Consider the following 23938-nt stretch of genomic DNA (forward strand, 5'->3'; position numbering starts at 1 on the left):
AGTGTAGAAAAGTTCTATTGGAGGAAGAGGGTTGGGGAAAAGGTCAACTCCACACAGGTGACAAGGCCTCATCATCAGCCCACTGAAACAATGGGGCTGGCTATTCAGGAAGCAAGAAACTACAGAATTTAATGGGTAGTGAGGGAGAGGAGTTATCACAGTTGACAAGGCAGAGTCCAGATATTTCATCTCCTTTCTGAAGCTATTCCAGATTGTTCAAAGCATTTTGGATCCTCTATGAAATCTTGATATGTAATTGCCAGTCCCCCTCCCCCCGTTTATTTTCCTTCTTTCTTTTCTGTCCCCCAAATCTACTTATCTTGATCTATTATTTTATATTCTACTTATATTACTAATTTATTTTTTTGGTTTTGCTATTCTCATTTTTAGTATATACCTTGGCTATACCATTGTGGTAATACAACTTTCCGAAGGTAAGAATCTAAGGGCAGTGTGGTACAGTGGAAAGAGCCTGTAAATCAAAAGGGCTGGTTGCCAGTCCCAGTCCTGCCGTGAAGTTCCTGTATGATTCCAGTTAATTCATTTGACGTCTTTATATCTGTTTTTTCATGTTGAAAAGAAATATCTAAGGTATTATCCACCTTGACTTTCCTACCTGTACAATATTATAGGGAATTTAACAGATGTTTTCATGATAATTGTGAAATTCACCGTCTACAACACAGCACCACAAAATTAGAATGGTGGATGGTAGGCATCTTGAAGAAGTCTGTTTCCAGAAACCTGCTTAACCTGGTTGGTCAATAGAGGAATAAAGTTTGAGACAAATATCATACTCCAATACATTTTTCCAGAGTATAGGCAGTTATACTTATGTCTAGTAGGACAGTAAGTCTTAGTTTTTCTTTTTTGAAAGTGGAAGATGGCTCTCATTTATCACACGTTTCCTGGACTCAAAGTGCCTTACCTAAAATCATGGCACTGATACTCAGTAGCTTGTTACCTTAGGTAAACTACCTAATCTCTCTGTGCCTCAGTTTCTCCATCCATAAAATGGGAATAGTATATCTCATAAAGCTATTGTGGAGATTAAACACACTAATGTATAAAGCAGCACCTGGAATAGAGAAAGCCCTCGATGAATGTTAACTATTATTTTTATGTACTAGTCACTGGAGTGTAAGAGCTTTGTCTAGTCAGGAAGATTTTTGAACAAATGACCAAAACCTAAATGTTCTGAATTCTGTCATAAAATGTGTAGAAGTAGAGGCAGGAGTACCTGTCTTATGCTAGAGGGAAAGTCAAGGGTAGGAGAAGTTCTTGAGGGTAAAGTTTTTTTTTTTTTTTTTTTTTTTAAGATTTATTTATTTATTCATGAGAGATACAGAGAGAGGAGAGAGAGAGAGAGAGAGAGAGGGGCAGAGACACAGGCAGAGGGAGAAGCAGGCTCTACGCAGGGAGCCTGACATGGGACTCAATCCGGGGTCTTCAGGATCACGCCCTGGGCTGAAGGCTCTAAACCACTGAGTCACCCAGGCTGCCCGAGAGCTTTTTAGAAATACAGAATTTTAGGTCCGACTCCGATGTACTCAATCAAAATTTGCATTTTTAACAAGATCCTCAGTTCCTACTGAACATGAAAGTTTGAGAACCACTGGCCTAGAGCATCAAGCTGCTTAGGTTTAAGTCCTGGCTTTACCATTTATTTATAATGTGTGACTCTAGGCAAGCTATTTAACCTCCTTCCCATGCCTTGGTTTTCTCATTTTTAATTAGACATAATAAGTTTCTACCTCATAAAATTTTAAGGACTGAATGAATTAATATGTGAGATGCTTATAATACTTGGCTCCAGGTAAGCAGAGTAAGCTATAATTCTTGACTTACATCCTACTTATTATGTTCAGGGTCAGTTTTATAAGCAGCTTGTCTTTCCATTTCTACTCCATTGCCTGTCACCTTGACATCTGTTGTAGAGGAAGACACTTGGAAGCTACAAGACCTGGGGTTATAAAGTTCAGCTCCCTTCATTTCCTAGCTTTGTGAAACTGGGTGAGTTCTTCAATTTGTGTTTTCCACGTTCATAGTGTGTGTGAGTTGGCAGGGAGGGGGTGGGGAATATATCTAAATCATACCTACTTCACTGAGATGCTGTGAAGCTCAAATAAAAAAATGTACGTTAAACTACAAAATCTTGTTAAATTTTCTTTTACCATCTTTCCAAAAGTTAACTAATTGACCTGAAAACAGGTGGCACCTAAATTTAGTGGGAAATAGATTAAGAGAATGCATTGTTAAGATCAAAGAGGGAGACAAGGGCCTGGGGATTAACTGTCCCACTTCATGACTTTCCGAGGGTGCAGGCTTGGGTTTCAACAGTAACAATTTTCTAGGACCTCAACAGAGTATTTTTTTAGCTAATGGGTAAATGGTAATAAACTTACATGCTGTTATTTATTTTCTCTTTCTAATCTATAGCTCCATTCAAGAATATGACCAGTCTCACACGTTTGCAGAGTGGTCCACAATTCACAAATAACGTTTTTCTACGTTGTGTATCACAACATCACTATAGGGTAATATTAACCCCATTTTACATGAAACTTTTGTTATCAGAAAGCATAGTAAAAACCCTCCTTGACTTGGGCGTTGTTTTTTTTTTTTTTTTTTTTTTTACCAGATCCGATGTTTCCAAAAGTACACAATTTAAGAGGAAGGGCAATCACAAAACTTGAATTGATTCTTCCACAATACCGAACGCTGGCTTCGATTTTTTTTATTTTTTTTATTTATTTATGATAGTCATCAGAGAGAGAGAGAGGCAGAGACACAGGCAGAGGGAGAAGCAGGCTCCATGCACCGGGAGCCCGACGTGGGATTCGATCCCGGGTCTCCAGGATCGCGCCCTGGGCCAAAGGCAGGCGCCAAACCGCTGCGCCACCCAGGGATCCCGCTGGCTTCGATTTTATGGCCCCTTTTCTCGTATGTAAAATAGGGGCAATACCTTCTTCACACATTTGTTCTGTGATTCAGTAAGAACAAAGGCTGAAGGGGGAACCTACCACGTCGCAGGGCCTCTAATAAATACCTTCTCCTCTGGCCTTTGGCAGCTAAAGCACGAAATACCACTATCATTCCCACTTCATACGTGGAGAAACCCGAAGCGGAGAACGCTCGGGTTCGCCTTCTCCACTGGCATCTCCGCTACCCTCAGACTGGGTTCGCCAATTGCGACGTCCGCTAAGTCGGTTCCTGCAGTGTGGATTCTCTCTCCTTGAGTTGCGCCTGGTGGAGGCTGGAGGCCGCTGACAATTGCTCCCATGACTCTGAGGAATCCGATCCTAATCCTCAACTGCACTTCAGGGACAAAGCTGCTTTTCTACCGTCCCTAACCTCCTCTCAGGGTAAAGGTCGCCGCAAAGCGTCAGCCAGCTACCGGCGCCATTTTGGCCTCTACGTGTGACGCCACACGTAGCAGAGAGCGCAGCCGATTGGTTGGGAGACGGCAGCCGGAGGAGAGGCGCGCAAAGCCTGAGAGGAGGGTATGGAGGAGAAGCCTAGGAAACTACAATCCCGGCCTTCCTTGCGCCTTCGACAGCACACCGAGAGCGAAAGAGGAGGGAGCTTGGGTTCGGACCACAACTCCCAGCACCTCCCGCGATATCTCCTCTTTCCTTTCAAAACGCGGAGGAAAAGAGGGACAGGGAGAATGGAGGCCTTCTGGAGTCTGTTCTCCGAAAGGCGGGAAAGGCGAACTACACCTCCCGACTGGCAGCGCGCGGCTGCGCCTGCGCCCTGATGCCTGTCGCCATCTTGCCCCTTCTGAGGCACCGCAAACAAACCCAATTCCTGGTGTTCCCTAGTCTTGGCGGAGGAGCCTTTTAGATGAGCCCCGAAAGGCCGGGCAGGTGGGTGACTCTCAGACAAGGCGCTGGGAAGAGCTGGCAGGTTAGCCAGGCTGGAGGACCGCCGGGCTAAGCATTTGGTCCCCCGGGTTGGGACGCCCAGCCCCATCCTCCGTTGTCTCCTAACGGGATCGTGGGGCTCCCTGAGGTGTGCTGAGGGGGACTCTGGAAGGCCTGGTGCTGGGATCCTGGGGGTCCGGCTCCGGGAGCCTCCCGGTGAGTCTCGGCCTCTGCCTGGCTGTCCGCGCGCCTACTTTCTCTCCGTTGTCCTCTCGGCTGAGGGGGGAGTGGGGCGCTGATGCCGGCCGGGGCCCCTGACACCGGCTGCTGGCCCTGCCGGGCTTGGGTAGGGGGCTTGACATCGGGGTCGGCGCCGAGGGGCGCGGGTGAGGAGGGTGGGCGGGCTGCTCTTGTTGTGGTGCTGCTGGAGAGTGCGTGTTTGGGGAGGGGGCGGGGCGGGCTTGCCTCCTTGACACTTGAGCGGGGGCAGGATTACACGAGCTCCCGGCTCCGGAGCGGGCTCCCGCTGCTGCCGCCCCGATTCCCAGGGCGCCGCGGCCCCGCGGTGGGGTGCGCTGGCGGGGACGCGTCGGGATGCCGTGACGTGGTGCTCGCTTCGGGCGGTCGCCGGCCGCCTCCGAGATCCTGTCGGGAGGCGGGGACTGGCTGTGGAGGGAGCGGATTCCTTTGGCTCTGCCCCTTCTTCCTCCTCCCCACCCCTTTTCTTTATGTCATCCTGCCGGCCGGGGCGCGCAGTCCAGTTCTCCTGGCTCTGGGTTGGTCCGTAGCTGAGAGGACTATGGGAAGTCGGAGGAGGGGGGGATCAGCTCCGGGCTCCGAGTTAGCAGCTCCAGTGCCTGCCACGGGATATAGCAGTGATTACGGTTCGCTGCCTGACTCCTCGACTAGACAGTGAGCTCCCTCATTCGTTCGTTCATTCATTCATTCATTCATTCACTCACTCGCTCACTCATTCACTTTACTCACTCTTCTCTGTCTTCATTCATCTACTTAACAAATATTTACAGTGGATCTACTGTGTGCTAAGCAGGTATTGTGCAAGCGCCCAGCGCTGTTGTCTTTTCATCCTCTAGACCAATTCCCAGTACGAAGTAAGTTCCTGACATCTAAACTTTTGGTAAATGATTGTTTAGTGACTACAGGGTGTAAATTCATCGTTCATTGTTTTAAGACTTGAGAAGAAAGTTTTTTGTTAAGTTCCATTAGTCCATGTAACGCGCTAGGAACTTTATGTATTTTACCTCTTGTAACTTCTAAGTGAGAGAGCTGACGCAAATGAAGTAACTTGGCGCAGGTCACACAGGGAATAGCACCTATTTTTTAAACAACATGCTAGCCACTATAAGAACTTCAAATACTTTTCTATAAGCCTTATAACAGATTGGATGATAATACCTCTGTTTTATAGGTGTGGAAAATTTTTGCTCAGATAGGCCACTTTTCCAGGATCACCCAGCCAGTGAGTTGAAAGCTGAAACTAGAAACTGGAGGTGTCTAACTCTAAAGCCTGTGCCCTTTCCATTATCCTGTGCTGGAATAATAAGTTCCAGAATGGTTGTTTAGTTCTTCCTTTGTCAGAAGTTGAAAAGTGAGGTGGTGAAATAGAATTGTGAGATATTTTTACTGGTTTTACTTCTTAGTGTGTAGATCTCCAGGTAAGTGGCATTTTTAATGTACTTTGGTAATTTGATTTTTGTTTCATTTTGTTTTGGTAGGGAAGACAAGCTCTTTGGGGCTACCAAAAAGAAGCAGCAATGCCTGTTGTGTGGCCAACCCTTTTGGATCTCAGCAGGGATGAATGCAAAAGGATTCTTAGAAAATTGGGTACGATTTGCATTTTTTATGTTTTATGCCTTTCTGTGATAACTTTTCCCTTTCTGTTTTTGTCATGGCTGTTTGCCTGGATGTTATATCTCATGCTGCACTAGAAATTATTTAGAGGTGTACTCCCTATCGTACTCCTTGTTATTTCCCTAGTGCCTTGCATAGTGCTTTGTACTTAGTAGGTGCATGGACCATAGTAATAAAAATAGTAGCTAAGAGTTCTTGAGGGGTATTGGGCTATTCTGAGTTCTTTTCATTCAATATCTTATTTAATCGTCACTTATTTAATCGTCACTTATTTAATCGTCATTCAATATCTTATTTAATCGTCACTTTGTACTTAGTAGGTGCATGGACCATAGTAATAAAAATAGTAGCTAAGGGTTCTTGAGGGGTATTGGGCTATTCTGAGTTCTTTTCATTCAATATCTTATTTAATCGTCACTCAAATGGGAAAGGTAGGGGTTTTTTGTGTTTTCCGTTTTACAGATGACAAAACTGAAGCTTAGAACCCAAGGTGCTGCTGATAGTAGTTCATGGAGTCAGGATTGTAACCCAGGAAATATGATTCCAGTCTCACTTTAACATACTTTTAGCCTTCGTGAATGTATGTATGAATTAAATACTGTTTCTGAATTCTAAGTAAATATTAACTATGTTGACTTTCCTGAATTGTATTTAGTATCAGTAATAAAACACGCCTTATGTTTATAATTAATTATTTTGAGCTTCTTTTCCTTTAGAGCAACCTTTCTCAACTTGTACTTTAAGGGAGAGAATTAAGCACTAATGCTAGGCCTAATCCATTGTATGTAATGAACTAACTTCTTTTTATGCATTTAGGATGGGAATAGTTTTGTCTATTCTTGGGAAAATTGAGTTACTGAAGTCATGTTTTATATTCTGTGGTTCGAGGAACTTTGGTTGAGAACTAATGCTTTAGACTATAAGATCCAAGAAGGACCTTGCTGTCTTCTTTATCACTATAGTTCCAGGGTAGCACATAGAGGGTGCTCAGTAAACGAAAGAATAGTTTGAAAAAGAACACTAAATGTTTTGGAAGTCGATATGAATTATTGGAATATTTATGATTTTGGAGGGGAAAGTGTGGGCGTTGAATTCAGAGGGACCTGGGGTCTTGGTCTTGTCACTCATGACCCACAAGATCTAGGACAGTGTATTTAGTCTTCTTAAATCTATTGTCACTTTGGTAAAAGATGCATAATAATATCTGCCTCATAAGTTTGTTATGTGGATTAATTGTATATAAAAGGGGTCTTCTACAGTACTTGACATCAGAGGGTATAGTGTTTTAGAGCAGTTGCTTTCAGACATTTATTTATTTGCAGGTGAATCTTCAAAGGAAATCCTTGTTGGGAATTCTTTTCTGTAAATCTGAAGTGTAGCTGCCGTAGCTGAGTTGGTCCTGTCTGCTAGTAACATTTACCCTTTTTATTTCCCCTCAGGCCACTATGAGGATTTCTCTTATTTTAAACTATTTCTTACCATTGTATTGTAGGATGTTTAGAGAGCTTTTTTGGACAATCCCTCCATTATTATTTTTTTCCTTTAATCTTATATCCAAACTTTTAGTACTAATTCAAGGATGATTTTCTACACACTTACATGCAATTGCTATAGCTTTCTAGCTACCATTTTTAAAGTTGGACTGGTATTTACTTCATAGCTAAAATAATTGCAAATGAACAGATCGCAGCTACAGTAGATTGGATTAGAATTTCTGGGCTTTTGGGACCTTGAGTCAAGAGATTACCTTTAAATATAAAATTGGTAACCTTTAAGTCTAAATTTATCCTTAACTTTAGCCAGAGCTGTGTGGATAATGTTGCTAGAGAGCTGTTTCTATACAAAAGAAAACAGCCTTCCTACAGGGTAATGTCATCTTCTATGACCCTTCACTTTGGGAGGTGAGCCTTGATAGTGATTTGCAGAAGGACTTCCTCCCCACCCGTTGGCTCATTATCATAACAATGAAACTTTTGAATTGCCTTCAAACACTGGTTTTAGGTCCAAAGTTTAGAGAAAGTACTGTATTTAAAGATTAATTTAAAATATTTTAAGAATTAGATTTGTTCTTTTAAAAATAGTTATAAATCATTTAACAAAAATGCTAAATGTTTACATTTTACTTAAGTATAAAGACTGGGATAGAGAATTTTTTTTTTAGCAATATAATGAACATACCAATGATAGATAAATGCTTTCCTCCTTCTGTCCTGCCTTTCCTCTAACTTATTTTTAAAAAACCATTCTGGAGCTACAACTCCAGCATGCGACTTCATGCTTCATGTACTATAGTATAAATGAAGTGCTGATTTATTTATTTATTTATTTATTTTTTTAATGGATGTGTTGAAGACTTTGTAAAGTGGCTTGGCAAATCTTTTTGTTTTCTGTGGTGTTTGCTTGTATCTCTTATTAAATTGTTATTTATGTGTCATTAAACACTACAAGAGAATGGTACCAGAAATACCAGAAATTCAACTAAGTTTGATATTTGTCAGGATCTGAGGATACCCTACAAAATGGAAATCAAACGTGAAGGAGGTTGGGCAGCCAGCCTGTAAAGGTTCTTTACAACAAGTGAATTTCTGGAGAAGGTGGGAAGTGCCTCGGATTGTATGATACTGGTAACTGTGGTCTGAGTCCATTTTGTGTGAGGTTACCACTGCTTACTTTTGTCCATGACTTCTTAATTAGACTTGGAATGAGACTTGAAATGTCAAAAACCTTTGCCACATTTCTTTGGTTAATTTCACTCTTTGAAGTAGTATCTTGATCACCATAAATTGCATAGGCCAAAAGTGAACTTTCTTTTTCTTTTTCCTCATACGGCTTTCTCTCTCTGACCTCTCCATTTATTTTTATGGTATTGCCCTTCTCCTAAATATCTCACACACTACAAAACCTGATTCCTTTCCTTCTCCTGTTTCTGCAGTCAACTACTGAGTCCTATCAAATACAACTTTTTAGCCTGGAATTAGGCTTCTTTTGGCCCCAAACAACTTTTCCATTTTCATCCTTCTTGATTCCTGTGTATGTGTCTCTTGGATTTTAACTACCTTGAGAATAGGGACTTTGTTTTGTTCATATGATATTCTGCATGGTACCTTGTAGTAGTAGTAAAGTGCAACTGAGTTTGGTTTGAGTTAGTGACTATCCAAATACTTTCCCAAAAGCAAAACCCTAGTCACTGACTGTTACTGGAAAGTTGATGTCTATTTGAGAAGTTATTTGCTCTTTTACTCTTTTCCTTTTGCATATTTGCATTTTTTCTCCTGCTTGCTTAGAGCACACTTTCTAGACTGGATGATGTGTTTCTCCTCTATGCTTTTACCACTATATTATAAACTGTATCATCATTGTTCGATGACTTGTTTCACTGTAGCTTTATTCAGAGTTAACTCTATGAAGGCAGGATTTAGCATACTATCTGGTACATATATAATAGGACTCAGTACTGATTTGTTAAATAAAATATTCTGTAAATGAGGCATTAATTTTTAGTATAGTGATTTCTTAGTTGGTTATCCCCAGTGTCTTTCTGAACTCTACTTTGGGTCCTGATAAAAGCTAAAATATATGTGTTTTCTGGTACTAGGTATTTCCTTTATTACTCAGAGCAGGAAAGCTTTGTCCTTCCAGAGAGACCCCATGAAACATCTACATGGTCTTCAGGATACATTGAATATGCAGCATGTTTACACATGGGATAGTTCAGTTGGATTAGACATTTCTGCTTAATAGTCAGCTCACTTTTTTTTTGACTCTTAGAATTGTGAATAACATGAACTGAATGAGGCTACTAGTTTATTATTGGTGTACCTAGGATGCAGATATGCCTGCCTTCATTATTTGTGTGTCAGACATTGGGAAATGCCAAATACTAGTATCAACTTGAATTGACTAAGAAGGTAACTAGTTTGGACACTTATTTCCTATCATTGTATTTTGCTTGGATATACCTGTCTCATAGTGTTAATGGCTTAAGACACCTATTTTTTCTTTTGATTCTGTGGTTGCTGGTTTTGCCTGAACTCTCTCATGTGGCTGTACCACTAAGCTGGTAGTTTAGCTAGTTGACGAGGCTCAGCTCTGATGGGCCTCTCTCCATGTGGCTTTTCATCCTGAGCTTCTTCACAGCTTGGTAATCTCAAGGTTCCAAGAGAGCAAGGCCCTGTGTGCAAATGTTAGTGAACTTCTGTTTGTGTCATGTATGGTGATGTTCCACTGGCCAAGGCAAGTCACATGCCAACCCCAGAGTTAGTGTGGGAAGGGACTGTATAAAAGTAATACCAAAAAAAAAAAAAATACAATTCCCAAGGAGTGCAGGCATGGTTCATTGGGAGCCAGTGAGGACTTTTTGGTTTTATATGTATATATATTTTTAAAGATTTTATTTATTTATTCACGAGAGACAGAGAGAGAGAGAGAGGCAGAGACACAGGCAGAGAGAGAAGCAGGCTCCATGCAGGAAGCCCAATGTGGGACTTGATCCTGGGACTCCGATATTACCCCCTGAGCCAAAGACAGATGCTCAACCAGTGAGCCATCCACGCGTCCCTGGTTTTTATTTTAACCAGTGTTGGAAACTGACTGTTTCATTTCATAATGATTGTTGCTGTGGAAAGATAGTGAAACTGTCTGGTACAGGGGTTCAGTATATTATATCTGGCTTGCTATGAGAGCAGGTCATGTTCCCTAACTTCTCTTGGTCATTTCAATAGTAGATGCAGATGATCTTAAATCTGGAATGTCTCTCCTAGATAAAGAAATTAAGGTTCAGGGATAAGAAAGGACTTGCCCAAGTTCACACAACTATTAAGTGGTGGTACTGGCGCCAGAATCTGGTTATTTGACTCTTATTCTAGGAGTTTTTCTGTTGTACAGTACTTGTGGTACTTTCAACCCAAGGAGGGAGGTAGAAGGTAGTTTGAATGCTAGGCAGGGCTAAGGAATTATCTCAAAGATTGGTCAGTGTAGATACCGGTCAGTAAAGCTAAAAATTTCTCTTATTGGCCTTGTATCACTGGGAGCCTGTTTCCAGTTGTTGGTAGCATCTGAGTTAAACATTCTTTAGTGATAAGGTATGAGAGAAAATATTTGCCATTGATTTTTCTACTTAAACAATTTTATTTTTATGACTCCTGGGAGGCAATAAAAAACAAGATATCCAGTTATAAAAGCCACATTTCAATCAGTGCTCTTAGATAAAATTTTTGAGAGGAAATTTTAAAATTTTGTGTATTTATTGATTTCTAGGTTTTTTTTGCCCTGAAGTTTCACTATATGTAGCGACAGTATTAAAATATTGAAGGCCTATCTTGATAAAATAATTTTCTTCTTCTAGAATTGGAGGCATATGCTGGAGTTATCAGTGCACTTCGGGCACAGGGAGATCTCACCAAGGAAAAGAAAGATCTTCTTGGAGAACTCTCAAAAGTTCTTAGGTAAATTATCATAAAAGTTTGTGAGATGTGACTCTGGAAATTCATTTTGAGGGGTGTTAGTACTTTTCATTCTCAAATTGAAGACAGAGGTGTTCACGTTGTTGGTACTTAGATATCCCATCCCAGTTGTGTGCTTTGTTACAGAAAGTTATATAATTTATCATTTATTCTGTAGTCAAAGCGTTTAATGCAGGTTATTTTAGGTTTGGGTCACCTGAGAAGGGGAGGTATTTTTGAAGGAAAGAAGAGCTAGTAGCAACAAGATCTGAAGACCTGGAGTGGCCCAGTGGCATTTGTTGGGAGGGAAGAAGGAGATGCTAGGAAGTTGTTGTCTTAGAAATGAGCGGTTTTTATATAGTCATAGCCTTGAGAATAATATATCCCCTTAGCTTCCTGCCAGAGTGGCAATTGAATCTGTTAAAAAAATTCTAGTGAATGGGATTCTTTGATACCTTGTCTTGATCCATTCTAACATCTTGAGCTTTCTCAGAAAATGTTCTGATTTAACTGAGGTTTCCTTTCTACATTTAAAACCATTTTGTCCTATTCCTTTTTTAAATGAAAATAGGGAAGACTCTTTTCCTATATTTGGTTGACAGTAATATGGGGATATTATTAAGTCAAATTCTTACTCTTATTGTCTTCATATTTAACAACTTACATATTTTTTGTTTGTTGTTTCTTTCTTTTTCTTTTTTTTTTTTAAATTTAATTTATTTATGAGAGACAGAGAGAGAGAGAGAGGCAGAGACACAGGCAGAGGGAGAAGCAGGCTCCATGCAGGGAGCCGGATGTGGGACTCAATCCTGGGACTTCAGGATCATGCCTTGAGCAGAAGGCACACACTCAACCACTGAGCCACCCAGGCGTCCCTTGTTTGTTGTTTCTATTTCCTCATAAATCTGCTTTCCAGCCCCTTAAGTATTTTAGTTGATAATACTGATTTAGCATAAGCAGTAAAGATTACAATTTGAAGAGTGGAATTCATTTTGAGTATTTATGAGTGGAATGAGTATAGCCTTTTTTCACTTGTTTAGTATTAACTTTACATGTATTTAAATAGGAGCAATGTAAGCACATTTTTACTGTAATGGTAACATAGTGTAATGTAGAAGACATACAGCTGAAAGCTGAGGTGTTAAGTAATAAGAAAGTAATGTCCCAGTGTCAAATTTCATAGCGTATAGCCACAGGAAATAGATTATCTTGCCACTTTTGTTTCTTTATTATATTCACTGAACATAAAATTATAGACTCTTAAGCTTTAGAAAAGACTTTAGAAGACTTTCTTCCAAATGCCAAAATCCTCTTAGTAGTCATGATTAAGAGTCATTCAGTGGTTGTTTGCATATTTAGATAACAGGAACCTCTGCTAATCTTGAACATGATCTGACATTTCTGAGTTTTGGAAGTAATGGCTTGATATCAAGCTGATTTGTCTTCCTGTGATTTTTAATTTGCAACTAATTCTCTCTGCAGTTACACAAAATCAGTATGAACTCTTTTCTATGATTTTAGTTTAAAGCATCTGAAGATATATGTTAGGCACCTGTCTATTTCTTTTCACAAATCAGTCTTGTCCCCCCTCCTCCCCAAGCAGAATGTTGACTTAAACATTTAGTAAAAGTATAGAAAAGAGCTGCCTGCTTGGCAGAGTTCTATAATGGCTATTTTTTTTCATAGCATCTCAACAGAGCGCCACCGTGCTGAAGTTCGGAGAGCAGTAAACGATGAACGGTTAACAACAATTGCACATAAGTAAGCCATTAGTCATACAACCCCTGATTTTTTATGACATAGTATAACGTAGTTTTGAAACAGTCTTCCTGTTGTATAGCAGATTCCTGAGACTTTTATCTTAAGAGTAATATTTCTATACTCAGGGATCTTGACCATAGAGGTGTTAACTGTTTATTCAGTTGGTTATGTTTTTGCATTTGGTTAGGCAAGCTTTAAGTACTCAGGTCAAATCCCGTTACAATGTAATCTCTGCATAAAAGGCCACCACAATTTAACAGATGATTCACTTTTTAAAGTTTAGTGATAAAGTAGTAGGCTCCACTAATTTGACAGCCCCTTAGAGGTTCTTTGTAATGGTATTTGGTATGTATATTGCTTTATAAATAGGCATTATAAATTTTTTATGACTAATATTTCATGTTTTTTGAGATTCAGTAAAAGATAATATATGTTCTGCTTTTAAGAAATATGAATATATCTTAATTTGCTTTTAAAAAGCCAATAAAATTATGAAGGATTCTTATCAAATTGTTTTTAGATCATTATAACTGTTTGACAGATGGGGTGGAGGGTGGTGAAGGACTAAGGGCAGGGATCAAACATTAGTAGAGTATGTATGGAGAGAGTGCCTCCTAAAGAATAGAAAGGAACAACAACAACAAAAAAGAATAGAAAGGAACAGAAATTGTCCTTAAATGTTAATGAAAGATGACAGGAACATATCATAAAAATAATGTACATTACAGTATAACTCATTTGTTTTTTATTTTTATGTTTTAATGAGAAATAAAACTAAAGGAAAAAAATTTAATGCATTTCCATAATGTGATAAATAGTGCATTTAAACCAATTGGCAGTATTTGAATTGACCCTGTAGACATTAGCTTCAAGTTGTGCTTCGCTGTTCCTCATTTTATTTAACTTATAAAATGGGGTGCTACCTTTTTAACTGCGTAGTTTGAAAGTTTAGACATTTGAATTTTGAGATTTTTCAGTGATAGGTATGTATGCGCTGTAGGAGTTTGGAATTTTCCCACTAGAGACATTAAGTATTTAGTTGTCAGGCCTACATGGTTGAAACATTCAAATGTTAATGTGTTCCTTCTTTAATTTGCTCTAAACTTTTGAATTGGGATGCTCTAAAAATAATAACTGAACCTATATTCTAATTTGAGAAGGTAATAAGAAACTTATGTGCTAGATAATAAAGTAGTAAACAATAGCTTACATTCAGAGGCACTTAGAGACAAAGTACCTTAAAAGCATTGGAAAAATATTGTGGGGCAATTAGTTGTAAGTTGATGCATCAGTTTCATACTTAAAGGATAACACTTATTTAGTCTCCTTTTCCTTTTTTCCCCTTTAAAGAATGAATTTATCCTTATATTTGGGTGAAAGACCAAGTTACAGGTATGCAAATAGGTTATTATTATTTCAGGCTTTTTCTTGTATTATTTCAAAATTGAAGCTCTCAATTATTCAGGGGCACATATTCCCATTTATGAATTAACCGTGCCCTCTGCTTTTCCTTCTCTTCCCCTCCTCCCCCTCCTAATACTGCCCACCCTTTAGCCATTTTGCTGCTTGGGAGTACCTCTAGTCAGAGGGTGGGAAGGGAGAGGAGGTGAAAATTTTAATTAGTCATTTTACTACTTATTAGTTGTCCTGGAAATGGTTTGGTGGAAGAATTTAAAAGCATTTGCCAAAGTATTTTTGGATAATATGTGGATTTCTTTAATCTGTTTGACCTCTCCCTTTCCCTCCTCTCTCTATTAGCATGGATAATTGAGAGTTGGCTTTTATCTGCCTGTGTTTCCTTTTTTTCTCTCCTTTCTGATTTCCTTACTACATGAATTTAATTTTCTGAAGAGTTTACTTCAGCATATAATTTTGAAAGCTTCTTAGGTCTTCCTATACTCCTGTTTTAATATTTTATGCTGTGGTTTTAGTTTGACTAGGTGTCATATTTTACTTGTTGAGCCCAGGGTTCGGTGAGTGTGGAATGATGAGGAAGGCATAATCCTGTATTCTCTACATCTCCTCCGCCCTCTTTCCCTCAGAAATAGCAACAGAACCTAGATCCAAAGATTATAGGAGGGCTTCATACTCTGAGCCTGAAAAAAGTGACTGGAGCCAAGTAGGAATGCATCTGAACTGACTGCATTCCCTTTCTCCTTTCCCTTCCCTCCCCCACTCAAAATAGCAGCTTAGGCCAGAAGGAATGTGGTTGAAAGGTGAAGAGAAAGCCGAGAAGATTGAGCACAAAGGAGGTGGAAACAAAAGGAGCTGGGTGTCTGGGATCAAAGAAAAGCCTTGCTTATGGCTTGAAGCATAACACGTGTTTATTATTCGGCACCAGACCATTTATTAAGTTTGATACTTGAATCCAGTTTCAGAACATGTCAGAATATTATAATATTAAAACCTGAAATATCAAGGGACTTCAGAGTTTTTAATTGTGCCACTCTTGCCAGCATTGTCTCTAGCGTTCAAAGAAAGTGGCTATCTGGAATATACTGTTGTCTTAACTCCTTCCCCATAAGCCAAACATTCATAGGTTACTGTGTGAGTTTCTATGTGAGGGTAAAAATTTTTTGCTGCTGCGCTGCATACCAAAGGATGTGAGGGCCAAGGTTGTTTCATTAGGATCATGTTAGGTTTCTCAGGAAAGGGGCTGGAGCAAGGTTTCTACCCTCCCTTGCCATATTTAATCTAAATACATTGAAACTTAGATATTCCAGGGAAGCCCTGGACTAAGATGTTTACAAAAATCTGTAAAATTCAGTTTAGATGATTTGTGCCACTAATGCATATTTACACCCTCTTTACTAAGCAAAAAGGAATTTTTGATCTAATTCTAACATAATTTCTCACTCACTTAAAAAAAGTTTGAGCATGTTTGCATGAGTAGAAATTTGGAAGATTTACAGATCTCTTTGAAAGTTGCAGTTGTGTCTTTTGCACTGCAAATTCTGTCTTATCAATAGCAAATATTCTGTGTTTCAAATTATTAATCTTCCATAATTTCTGCCACCATTTAAACAATGCACCAGGTAAGTGTAGACATCACTCTACTTATGTGTAAACTCTCACATAGCAAATTTACTGGTGATATTCTAATCAAATGATAGCAAAATAGGTGTAAGGCAAGAAAACACTAAATAGCTTTTAGAATTTTTTTCTTCAACAATTAGCTGTAGCCTAATTCTGTTTCTCTTTTCTTGTTTATACCATTCTCTGTTCCAGAACTAGTGTCAAATTGGAGATTATGTAATAAGACATTTGTAGAGTTAATTGGGGTTTTAGGAACTACTCTTTCCCTTGTCTTAGGTAGGACTGGTTAAACAGTTTGCAGATTTCTTGTAGTAACCTAACTAGATTCATCAACTTTTAGAAATTACTTTCTGAACTGAACGTAAATCCTTCTCACGTTGTAAAGTAATTTATTTGTTCCATTCAGCTAAAGTTGATAATCATTAGACAACGGTGTCCAATTAGTATAAATCAAAGGCAAATGTTAGACATAAAACTCTTTTGAAAAATTTTATACTTCCTACTTGTAATGTGGCAAATAATGTCAGTAGTATGATGTATACATGTTGAAGGAAACATTTAGTGGCTGTGTGACCTTAGGGAATTTATTTAACCTCTCAGTGACTCAGTTTCTCCATCCACAAAATGGAGATAATATTACCGATTTCATAGGATTAATGAATTATGAATTAATACCTAGAAAATGTTTAAAATAGTGCCTGACCTAGAAAAAGTGCTTAGTTGATGTTATGTTAACTACCGTCATCATCATTATCGTTATTCCATTTTCCACTAACGAGGGGTTTTGTGTACACTAACTATAAAGAGTCAGTGGACATTAAGAGCCTTAAGCTCTAGATTGGGTTGTAGAATCTTTGGTTTGGAAAAGAAGCAGAAATATTTCTGATTTAGTAATGAGATTGATTAATTGGTTCTGGGTAAATTTTAAGCCTTGACACTTATCATTAGGAAAAGTGATACTGCCATTTGTGGAACCAAATCAAGAGAAGGGACACAATTGTCTTTTCATATTTCAACCATATTTCAGTTGGATTCCTGTGATAAAATTTGCCCAAGAAGTTGAGAGTAGAGAAACAGAATAGTGTCTGCTTCGGGGGGGATAGTTCAATGGCCTCAAATACTTCTTAGAGTGAAGAGTGGTATAAGTAAAATTAAAGTTGTGGTAGGTTTCTTCCAGTGACTTCAAATCAGTCTGTTTTTTAACATGAAAGATACTAATATAACACACTGTCAGTGACACATGCAGTGATATAAAAGACCCTCTTCTATCCCTCTGTACTTAGTCTCCCTCGTTTACTGCCTCAGTTTCCCTTGTTTGAAAGCCTTAGAACCTCTGGCCATGCAGGCAGTTAGATCATTTTTGCAAAGGTTCAGTGAATTTTATCCTTAATTATTAAGGAGAATCTAATTTTATTTTTTTTATTTATTTGTTTATTTTTTTTAAGGAGAATCTTATTTTAAAAGTTACAAGTACTTTTTACCTTTTTAGTTGAATTACAAAATTAAGTTCTAAAAGTTAGTAGATGTACTAGTTTTCATTAGCAATGCCAGATTTAAACTAATGAAAATAATGTCAATATTTAGAAGGCATAGGAAAATTTTTCATAGTTTCAATTGTGTTAATTATAAGATTCAGATTATAAAATAAAATGTGTAAGAACTTAAGTGTGTGTGAAATCCCTTAAATTCTGATAATCATAATTTTGATTTTGCTTGCTTAAAATAAAGCCTCTCCTACTCACTCAGGATACTTTTTATAATTTAAAAAGTTATATTTGCTTGAGAAAATAGTTGATTCATTCTTAGTGATTGAGAACCCTTGTAGCAGCATTTTCTTTTTTGTTTAGTATGTCTGGACCTAATAGCTCTTCAGAATGGTCCATTGAAGGTCGTCGCTTGGTTCCACTGATGCCCCGGTTGGTTCCCCAAACTGCCTTCACTGTAACAGCTAACGCTGTTGCCAATGCAGCTATCCAGCACAATGCATCTCTTCCGGTGCCTGCAGAAACAGGAAGTAAGGAAGGTGAGTAGAAAACTACTTCTGTGTATAGAGATGATTTTTCTTAGATTCTTCAAGAAAAGGTGTTCTGTTTTTCATTGTTTTTAATCCCAGTGTATGAACGTTGCAAACCACAGTGAGCAACTCTTATTCTGACACTAGAAACTGCCAAGTTTTTAGTCTCAGGCAAAACTAAATCTCCCTTTTGTTCAAAGTGTGAATTCTATTCATCACAAAATTGCAAAAAGCCTTCTTGGAATGAATCTTTTGTATGAGTGTATCTTGTTAGAAGTGGATAAAAGGCCTTAATGGGTGACATGGAAGATAAATGATAGTATTTACCTGCTGGAGAAAGATGCCTAACTGATTACTTAGACAATAAAGCTCTGTTTTTATCTTCTGGAATCAATGGTATATTGTATTTTTCTGTTCTAGTCAATGTTCTGAATCTGTTAGACTACCTGGCAGAAGAGAAGACTTTCTTCTTATTTAATCTAGTAATTGACACATGCTTTAAAAATTCTTGAATTCTCTTGAGGTCACTAAGAGTGGTATTAAACTTGAAAGCGCATATTTGGATTGATGCTAGTAGTTTGGTTTAGTGTTGCTTGAAAATAACCCTGAAGATAAGGCAATTTTCAGATTACTTTGGGGAATTGTTTCTTGACTAGCCATGGGTCTTGGGGTAGAATGAGACACTTCATGCATGCCAGGCTCTGTTTTAGGCTGAAGGAAGCTATATTTTGAGCTATTGGTACAGGTACCAATGTACAAACTTGGCCTCCACCAAGTTCCTGTTTTCTTTGTTGTAGGAGAGGTATCTTTCTTCTCTTCCTGCTTTCACCTTTTCTATCCAACTCTCTGGTAGAGTGAAGAGTATAGGATTTCTAATAGTCAGATCTGTGTTCCTGAGTCCTAGTTAGCCATTTCTTAGCTATGTGACCTCCAGCAGCTCTTAGCTTCTGTGAACATTAGGTTCCTCATCTTTAAAATGAGGATGTGGTATTGTAAGAATTAGTGATAATATATAGAAAGCATTTAGCATAGCGCATAGTACTCAGTAAATGGTGCCTTGTGAACTATTTTTGCTTCTTGCTGTTATTCAAGAAATTGACATATGATGTGTCATTATGGTAGTAGAATTATTGTTGCACTGCTTGGATGACAAGTGATTCGTAAGTTGTTTTATGATAAAGTTACCTTGCTGTGGTTCCCCCCTAGTAGTCAAGTTGGAAATTGCCATGGTTAGGGAAAAATTATGCATCACTCCATCTTTGGTTCTGCTATCACTATTAAAAGAGACTACAAATATGTACCTTTTGTCTAACTCCTGCCATGAATGAAAAATTTTTTTTCTCAGTATTATTTATTTTTTAATTTTTAAATTTTTTCTCAGTATAGTTTTAAACTTGATTTTTTTATAACTGTGCTCTTCTCCATTGGCAATGTTACCTTTAGATCAGCTATTAAATACTTGAGGAAAACCCAGTGAAGTGATGATTTTCAGGAAGGGTTATTAATACCTTTTAACTTAATGGACCTAATACCTAGTAATGGCCTCTAACTTCTGATCACATGAAAATGTTAAAATTGGCCTGCAGTAAGAAAATTATTTTTCTGTATATGCGTGGACAGTTTTGGTGAAAGTTAACAGCAAACTTTTTTATCGTTCCTTCAGTAGTGGTTTGCTATTCCTACACAAGTACCACGTCAACCCCAACCTCTACCCCTGTTCCAAGTGGCAGCATAGCAACGGTTAAGTCTCCAAGACCTGCCAGTCCTGCCTCCAATGTAGTTGTCTTGCCAAGTGGAAGTACTGTTTATGTCAAAAGTAAGTGATATTCTCAGTGTTATCAGGGCCTCTTGGCTAAATGCTGCAGCATAGGCTCTGATTAGATCTGCCTTCCTGGATTAAATCATCGGTCCACTGGCTATTAGCAGTGGTTAGTTTTTGAAGGTTGTAAATTCCTTTCTTTACCCATGACTAGGTATATATTGCTTTTTAATCAGTTCTGGGGGTTGAGAAATTACTTCTTTTTTGTTCTCCTTGGGAAATCTTCCTTGAACAGTGCTATTCTTCAAGTATTCGCTTGTTTTGATTGTCATGGAATAGACATGTAAATGGAAACTGAAGAAATGTGCTTATGTGATTTATTTAGTGTTTACTTCTATAATTGTAATCTTTGTAATGTTTTTTAAAAATTATTTATATAGCATATCATCCAACTGTTAACATTCTAGAGAGTCCATCTTTTGTATTTCTAGTTGACTGTAAGCCTATGAAGTTTCTTTGCGGTTTTTAGCTCCTTGAGTCTATTCTGTGAAGCAGTTTAATGTCCAGGTCATTTTTTGGTTTTAGTTTCTGTTATATCAATACTATTCTGCCTTTGTTATCAGCTGGAGATTATTAGTATTTGATTTTCATTTTTTCTCAGTATAGTTAAGACTTGATATCTTTGTAACATTTAGAGGTAGAGCTTGCTGTTTTAGGAGTGATTTTAGGTCATTGTCAGCCTTATTTAAATTAGTCTAATAATTGAAGGTATAAGGAGTTATATTTTATTAACAATTCCATAAGTCATGCTGTGTACTTTTTTTTTGTCTGCTCTATAGAGATTTCCTATGTATGTTGTAAGGTTTTATGTTCTTCATCTGATTTAAGAAGAAAACAGTCTACAAAAACAGTTGAGGCTTTAGTTCATAAAGATTGGGATCTATCTGGAACTATTAAGTTTATATCTGATTTCTGTAGGAGTAAGAGATTTATTTTTTTAGTTCTCTTTTTTTTAAGTTTATTATTATTGTTTTTAGTAATCTCTACACCCAACATGGGGCTTGAACTCATGACCCTGAGACCAAGAGTTGTGTGCTCTTCTGACTGAGCCAACCAGGCGCCTCGTGATCTATTTTTTGATCATTTTTAAAACATTGAAAGTGAATCCCAAACCCGAGGAAACCTTTTCACATAATATGTAGTTTGAAACAATAGGAAATTTACTGCTTTATTCTCAGGAGTCAGACAGGCAACACTAGTTTGGGATATAATCATTCATTAATCTAGCTTCATATGTGCAAGGCACTATACCAGGGAAACAAACCGATAAGTCTTAGTCATTGCCCTCTGGGAGCCATAATAATGGAAGATGTGCAGACCAACAGCTACATTGCCATGGGGTAAGTGATACAGAAGGGAATATACAAAGTGCTTAAGCTCAGAGGAGATGTGGATTAGTTTTGCTTAGCGGAGTAAGAGAGAGCTTCACTAAGATGATTTGCAGGATGATGAAGAGTTCGTTGATAGTAGGCAGTATTCCCCAAAGAACAATAGCATATGGAGATTCTGGATGGATAGAATGTAGTAAGGTGGCTTTAGGGAATGGTGAGCAGTACAGTATACTAGCATTATAGACGTGCACAGGGTTGGGTGGAACAGGGTATAGTTAACCCATGAGCAATGTGGGGCTTAGGGCTCTGACTCCCTGTGCTGTTGAAAATCTGCATATATAACTTGACTTCTCAAAAATTTAACTACTAATAGTCTATAGTGGACCAGAAGTCTTGCTGATAACATAAGTGGTCGACTAATACATACTTTGTATATGTATTATATACTGTATTCTTAGAATAAAGTAAGCTAGAGAAAAGAAAGTGTCATTTAAAAAGTCATAAGGAAGAGGAAAGAGAAATATTTGCAGTAATGTACTATGTTTATCAAAAAATATGCACATATTAGTGTACCTGTGTACTTCTAACCTGTGTGTTTGTAGGTCAACTATATTGTGTTCTTGGAAAGCTGTAGAACCTCAAATGATGTAATGATTTAAGTGCCTTGCCTTGTAGGGAGATAAAAACTACTTAAGGACTTAAGGCAAGGAGGCATTGACACAATTAGATATGAGATTCTGTAACTGGCAGTAAGATGGAGGTGGTAAAGTAGACTGATTGGAAGCATGGACACCTTTTAGGATGTTGCTAAAATCAGGCAGGAGATAAGAAGGCCTGACATAGCTACAGGATTAAAGGAGGAAAGGCATTCAGAGAAAACTTCTGAGGGAGAATTGATAGGACTTACTGTTTGGGCATGAGGCAAAGGGACAGGTCAAGGATGACTGGTGACACAAAGATTTAAAATGAAGTCTAAAATGCAGGGTTAGATTGTGATAAATACACCAAAGTTGTCCTTGCCTTTCAGGTGTTAGCTGTTCGGATGAAGATGAAAAACCCAGAAAACGAAGGCGAACAAATTCTTCTAGCTCCTCCCCCGTTGTCCTAAAGGAAGTTCCAAAGGCTGTCGTTCCGGTCTCAAAGACTATCACTGTGCCTGTGAGTGGCAGTCCCAAGATGAGCAACATCATGCAGAGCATTGCCAACTCCTTACCACCCCACATGTCTCCTGTGAAAATAACCTTCACCAAACCATCAACACAGACAACAAACACAACAACACAGAAGGTATGTGCAGGAGGGAGTCTCTGTCTGCCAATCGCTATTTCCATTTCTTTCAGTCAATATGATTCACATTTAACAAACATGGACTGAGTACTTACTATGTGCTTGGCATTATGCTGGGAATGTTCAGGTCTCTTGCTTTAATTCTGCACAGAAAGCTTTGGGATAAGTATTACTAATTCACTTTTTACAGATGAGGCTCAGAAATGCCAAATGACTTGCCTAATGTCACACAGCAAGCACATCTTATACTTCTAAGACTTTTGTTCTATTTTATTATTATAATGCCATTTGGAAAAAAATTAAAATACAAGATTTTTTTTTTAACCTGTAAATGGATAACTTTACCTTTAGGAACTGAGTTTTTACTTTGCCAGAGTAACAAAGTTGTCAGAAGTGAGTATTTTACAGAAGAAAGGACAGGTACAATTAAATAATTATTGTTGCCTTCTTTTATTCTTTGTATGCTATCATTAGTTCTTTCCTAAATTCTTCTCAGTGTGTTCAAATCATCAGTATTCTGTCAGTTTTATGTTATTAGAACCCTAACTTTTCGCACTAATCTGGATGCCGATCACACCCCAGGCTTGTTGCATACCTGTATCTCTGGGATCTCCCTTCACCGTCCTTCTGATATTCCTCCTTCGTTTATTTACACATTTGCTGGAACATCCCTGGTAGCTTCTTGGTGTATGGGTGGATAGAAGGTAAATTTTTTGAAACTTTATGTGGTGGACTGAAAATATCTTTATTTTACTCTCCCACTTGATGGTTTGGCTAGATAAAGTATTTTTTAGGTTGGAGGTAATTTTCCCTGAGAATTTTAAAGATACTGGTCCATTAACTGTTGGCTTCAATATTCCTTTTTGAGAAGCCCAATGCCATTTTAATTTCTTCTTTTTCTCTTTGAAAACTCTTGGTAACAACTTTCAGAGTTCAGAAATTTCAAGATAGTTTTTCTTGGTGTGGGTCTTTATTTTATACACTGGGTTGCACACTCAGTGGCCCCTTTCACTCTAGACACTCATGTCCTTCAGTTCTGAGAAATTTCTTCTTTCTTCAGTTGTTTCCTAAGTTTTTCTCTGTTCTCTCGTTTCGGATCAACTAGGATGTTGAACTGCCTGGATTAATCCTTTTGCTTTCTTATCTTTTCTTACTCCCATTTTCCATTTCCATTTGCTTTTTCTTTCTGCTATGATGTAGTAGTTAAAAGCCTGGAGTTTTGGAACTAGACTTCTGCATTCGAATCCCAGTTTTTTTTTTGTTTTTTTTTTTTTAATTTTTATTTATTTATGATAGTCACAGAGAGATAGAGAGAGAGGCAGAGACACAGGCAGAGGGAGAAGCAGGCTCCATGCATCGGGAGCCCGACGTGGGATTCGATCCCGGGTCTCCAGGATCGCGCCCTGGGCCAAAGGCAGGCGCCAAACCGCTGCGCCACCCAGGGATCCCCCATCGAATCCCAGTTTTTACCACTTACTAGTTTTGTGACTGTGGGAAAACTAAATTCTGGA

At 38.4% G+C, this 23938-nt stretch overlaps 1 protein-coding gene across 10 annotated transcripts in view; it reads left to right on the forward strand.

The window, feature by feature from the left end:
* Nucleotides 1–3296: 3296 nt before the first annotated feature.
* EMSY (EMSY transcriptional repressor, BRCA2 interacting) overlaps nucleotides 3297–23938 on the forward strand; it is a 92699-nt gene continuing 72057 nt past the window's right edge. Inside the window, exons 1-8 of one of the 10 annotated variants that reach the window (XM_041730169.1) lie at nucleotides 3297–3869; nucleotides 5603–5711; nucleotides 11083–11182; nucleotides 12866–12940; nucleotides 14291–14332; nucleotides 17824–17999; nucleotides 19654–19806; nucleotides 22168–22427. In XM_041730169.1, coding sequence (XP_041586103.1) covers nucleotides 5642–5711; nucleotides 11083–11182; nucleotides 12866–12940; nucleotides 14291–14332; nucleotides 17824–17999; nucleotides 19654–19806; nucleotides 22168–22427 — 876 coding nt within the window. In that variant the 5' untranslated portion in view covers nucleotides 3297–3869; nucleotides 5603–5641. The remainder of the gene's footprint in view (nucleotides 3870–5602; nucleotides 5712–11082; nucleotides 11183–12865; nucleotides 12941–14290; nucleotides 14333–17823; nucleotides 18000–19653; nucleotides 19807–22167; nucleotides 22428–23938) is intronic. The other 9 variants (XM_041730165.1, XM_041730159.1, XM_041730163.1 and 6 more) reach the window with 9 other exon arrangements.

Source organism: Vulpes lagopus, chromosome 15 (assembly GCF_018345385.1).
Source record: "Vulpes lagopus strain Blue_001 chromosome 15, ASM1834538v1, whole genome shotgun sequence".
Lineage (NCBI taxonomy): Eukaryota > Metazoa > Chordata > Mammalia > Carnivora > Canidae > Vulpes > Vulpes lagopus.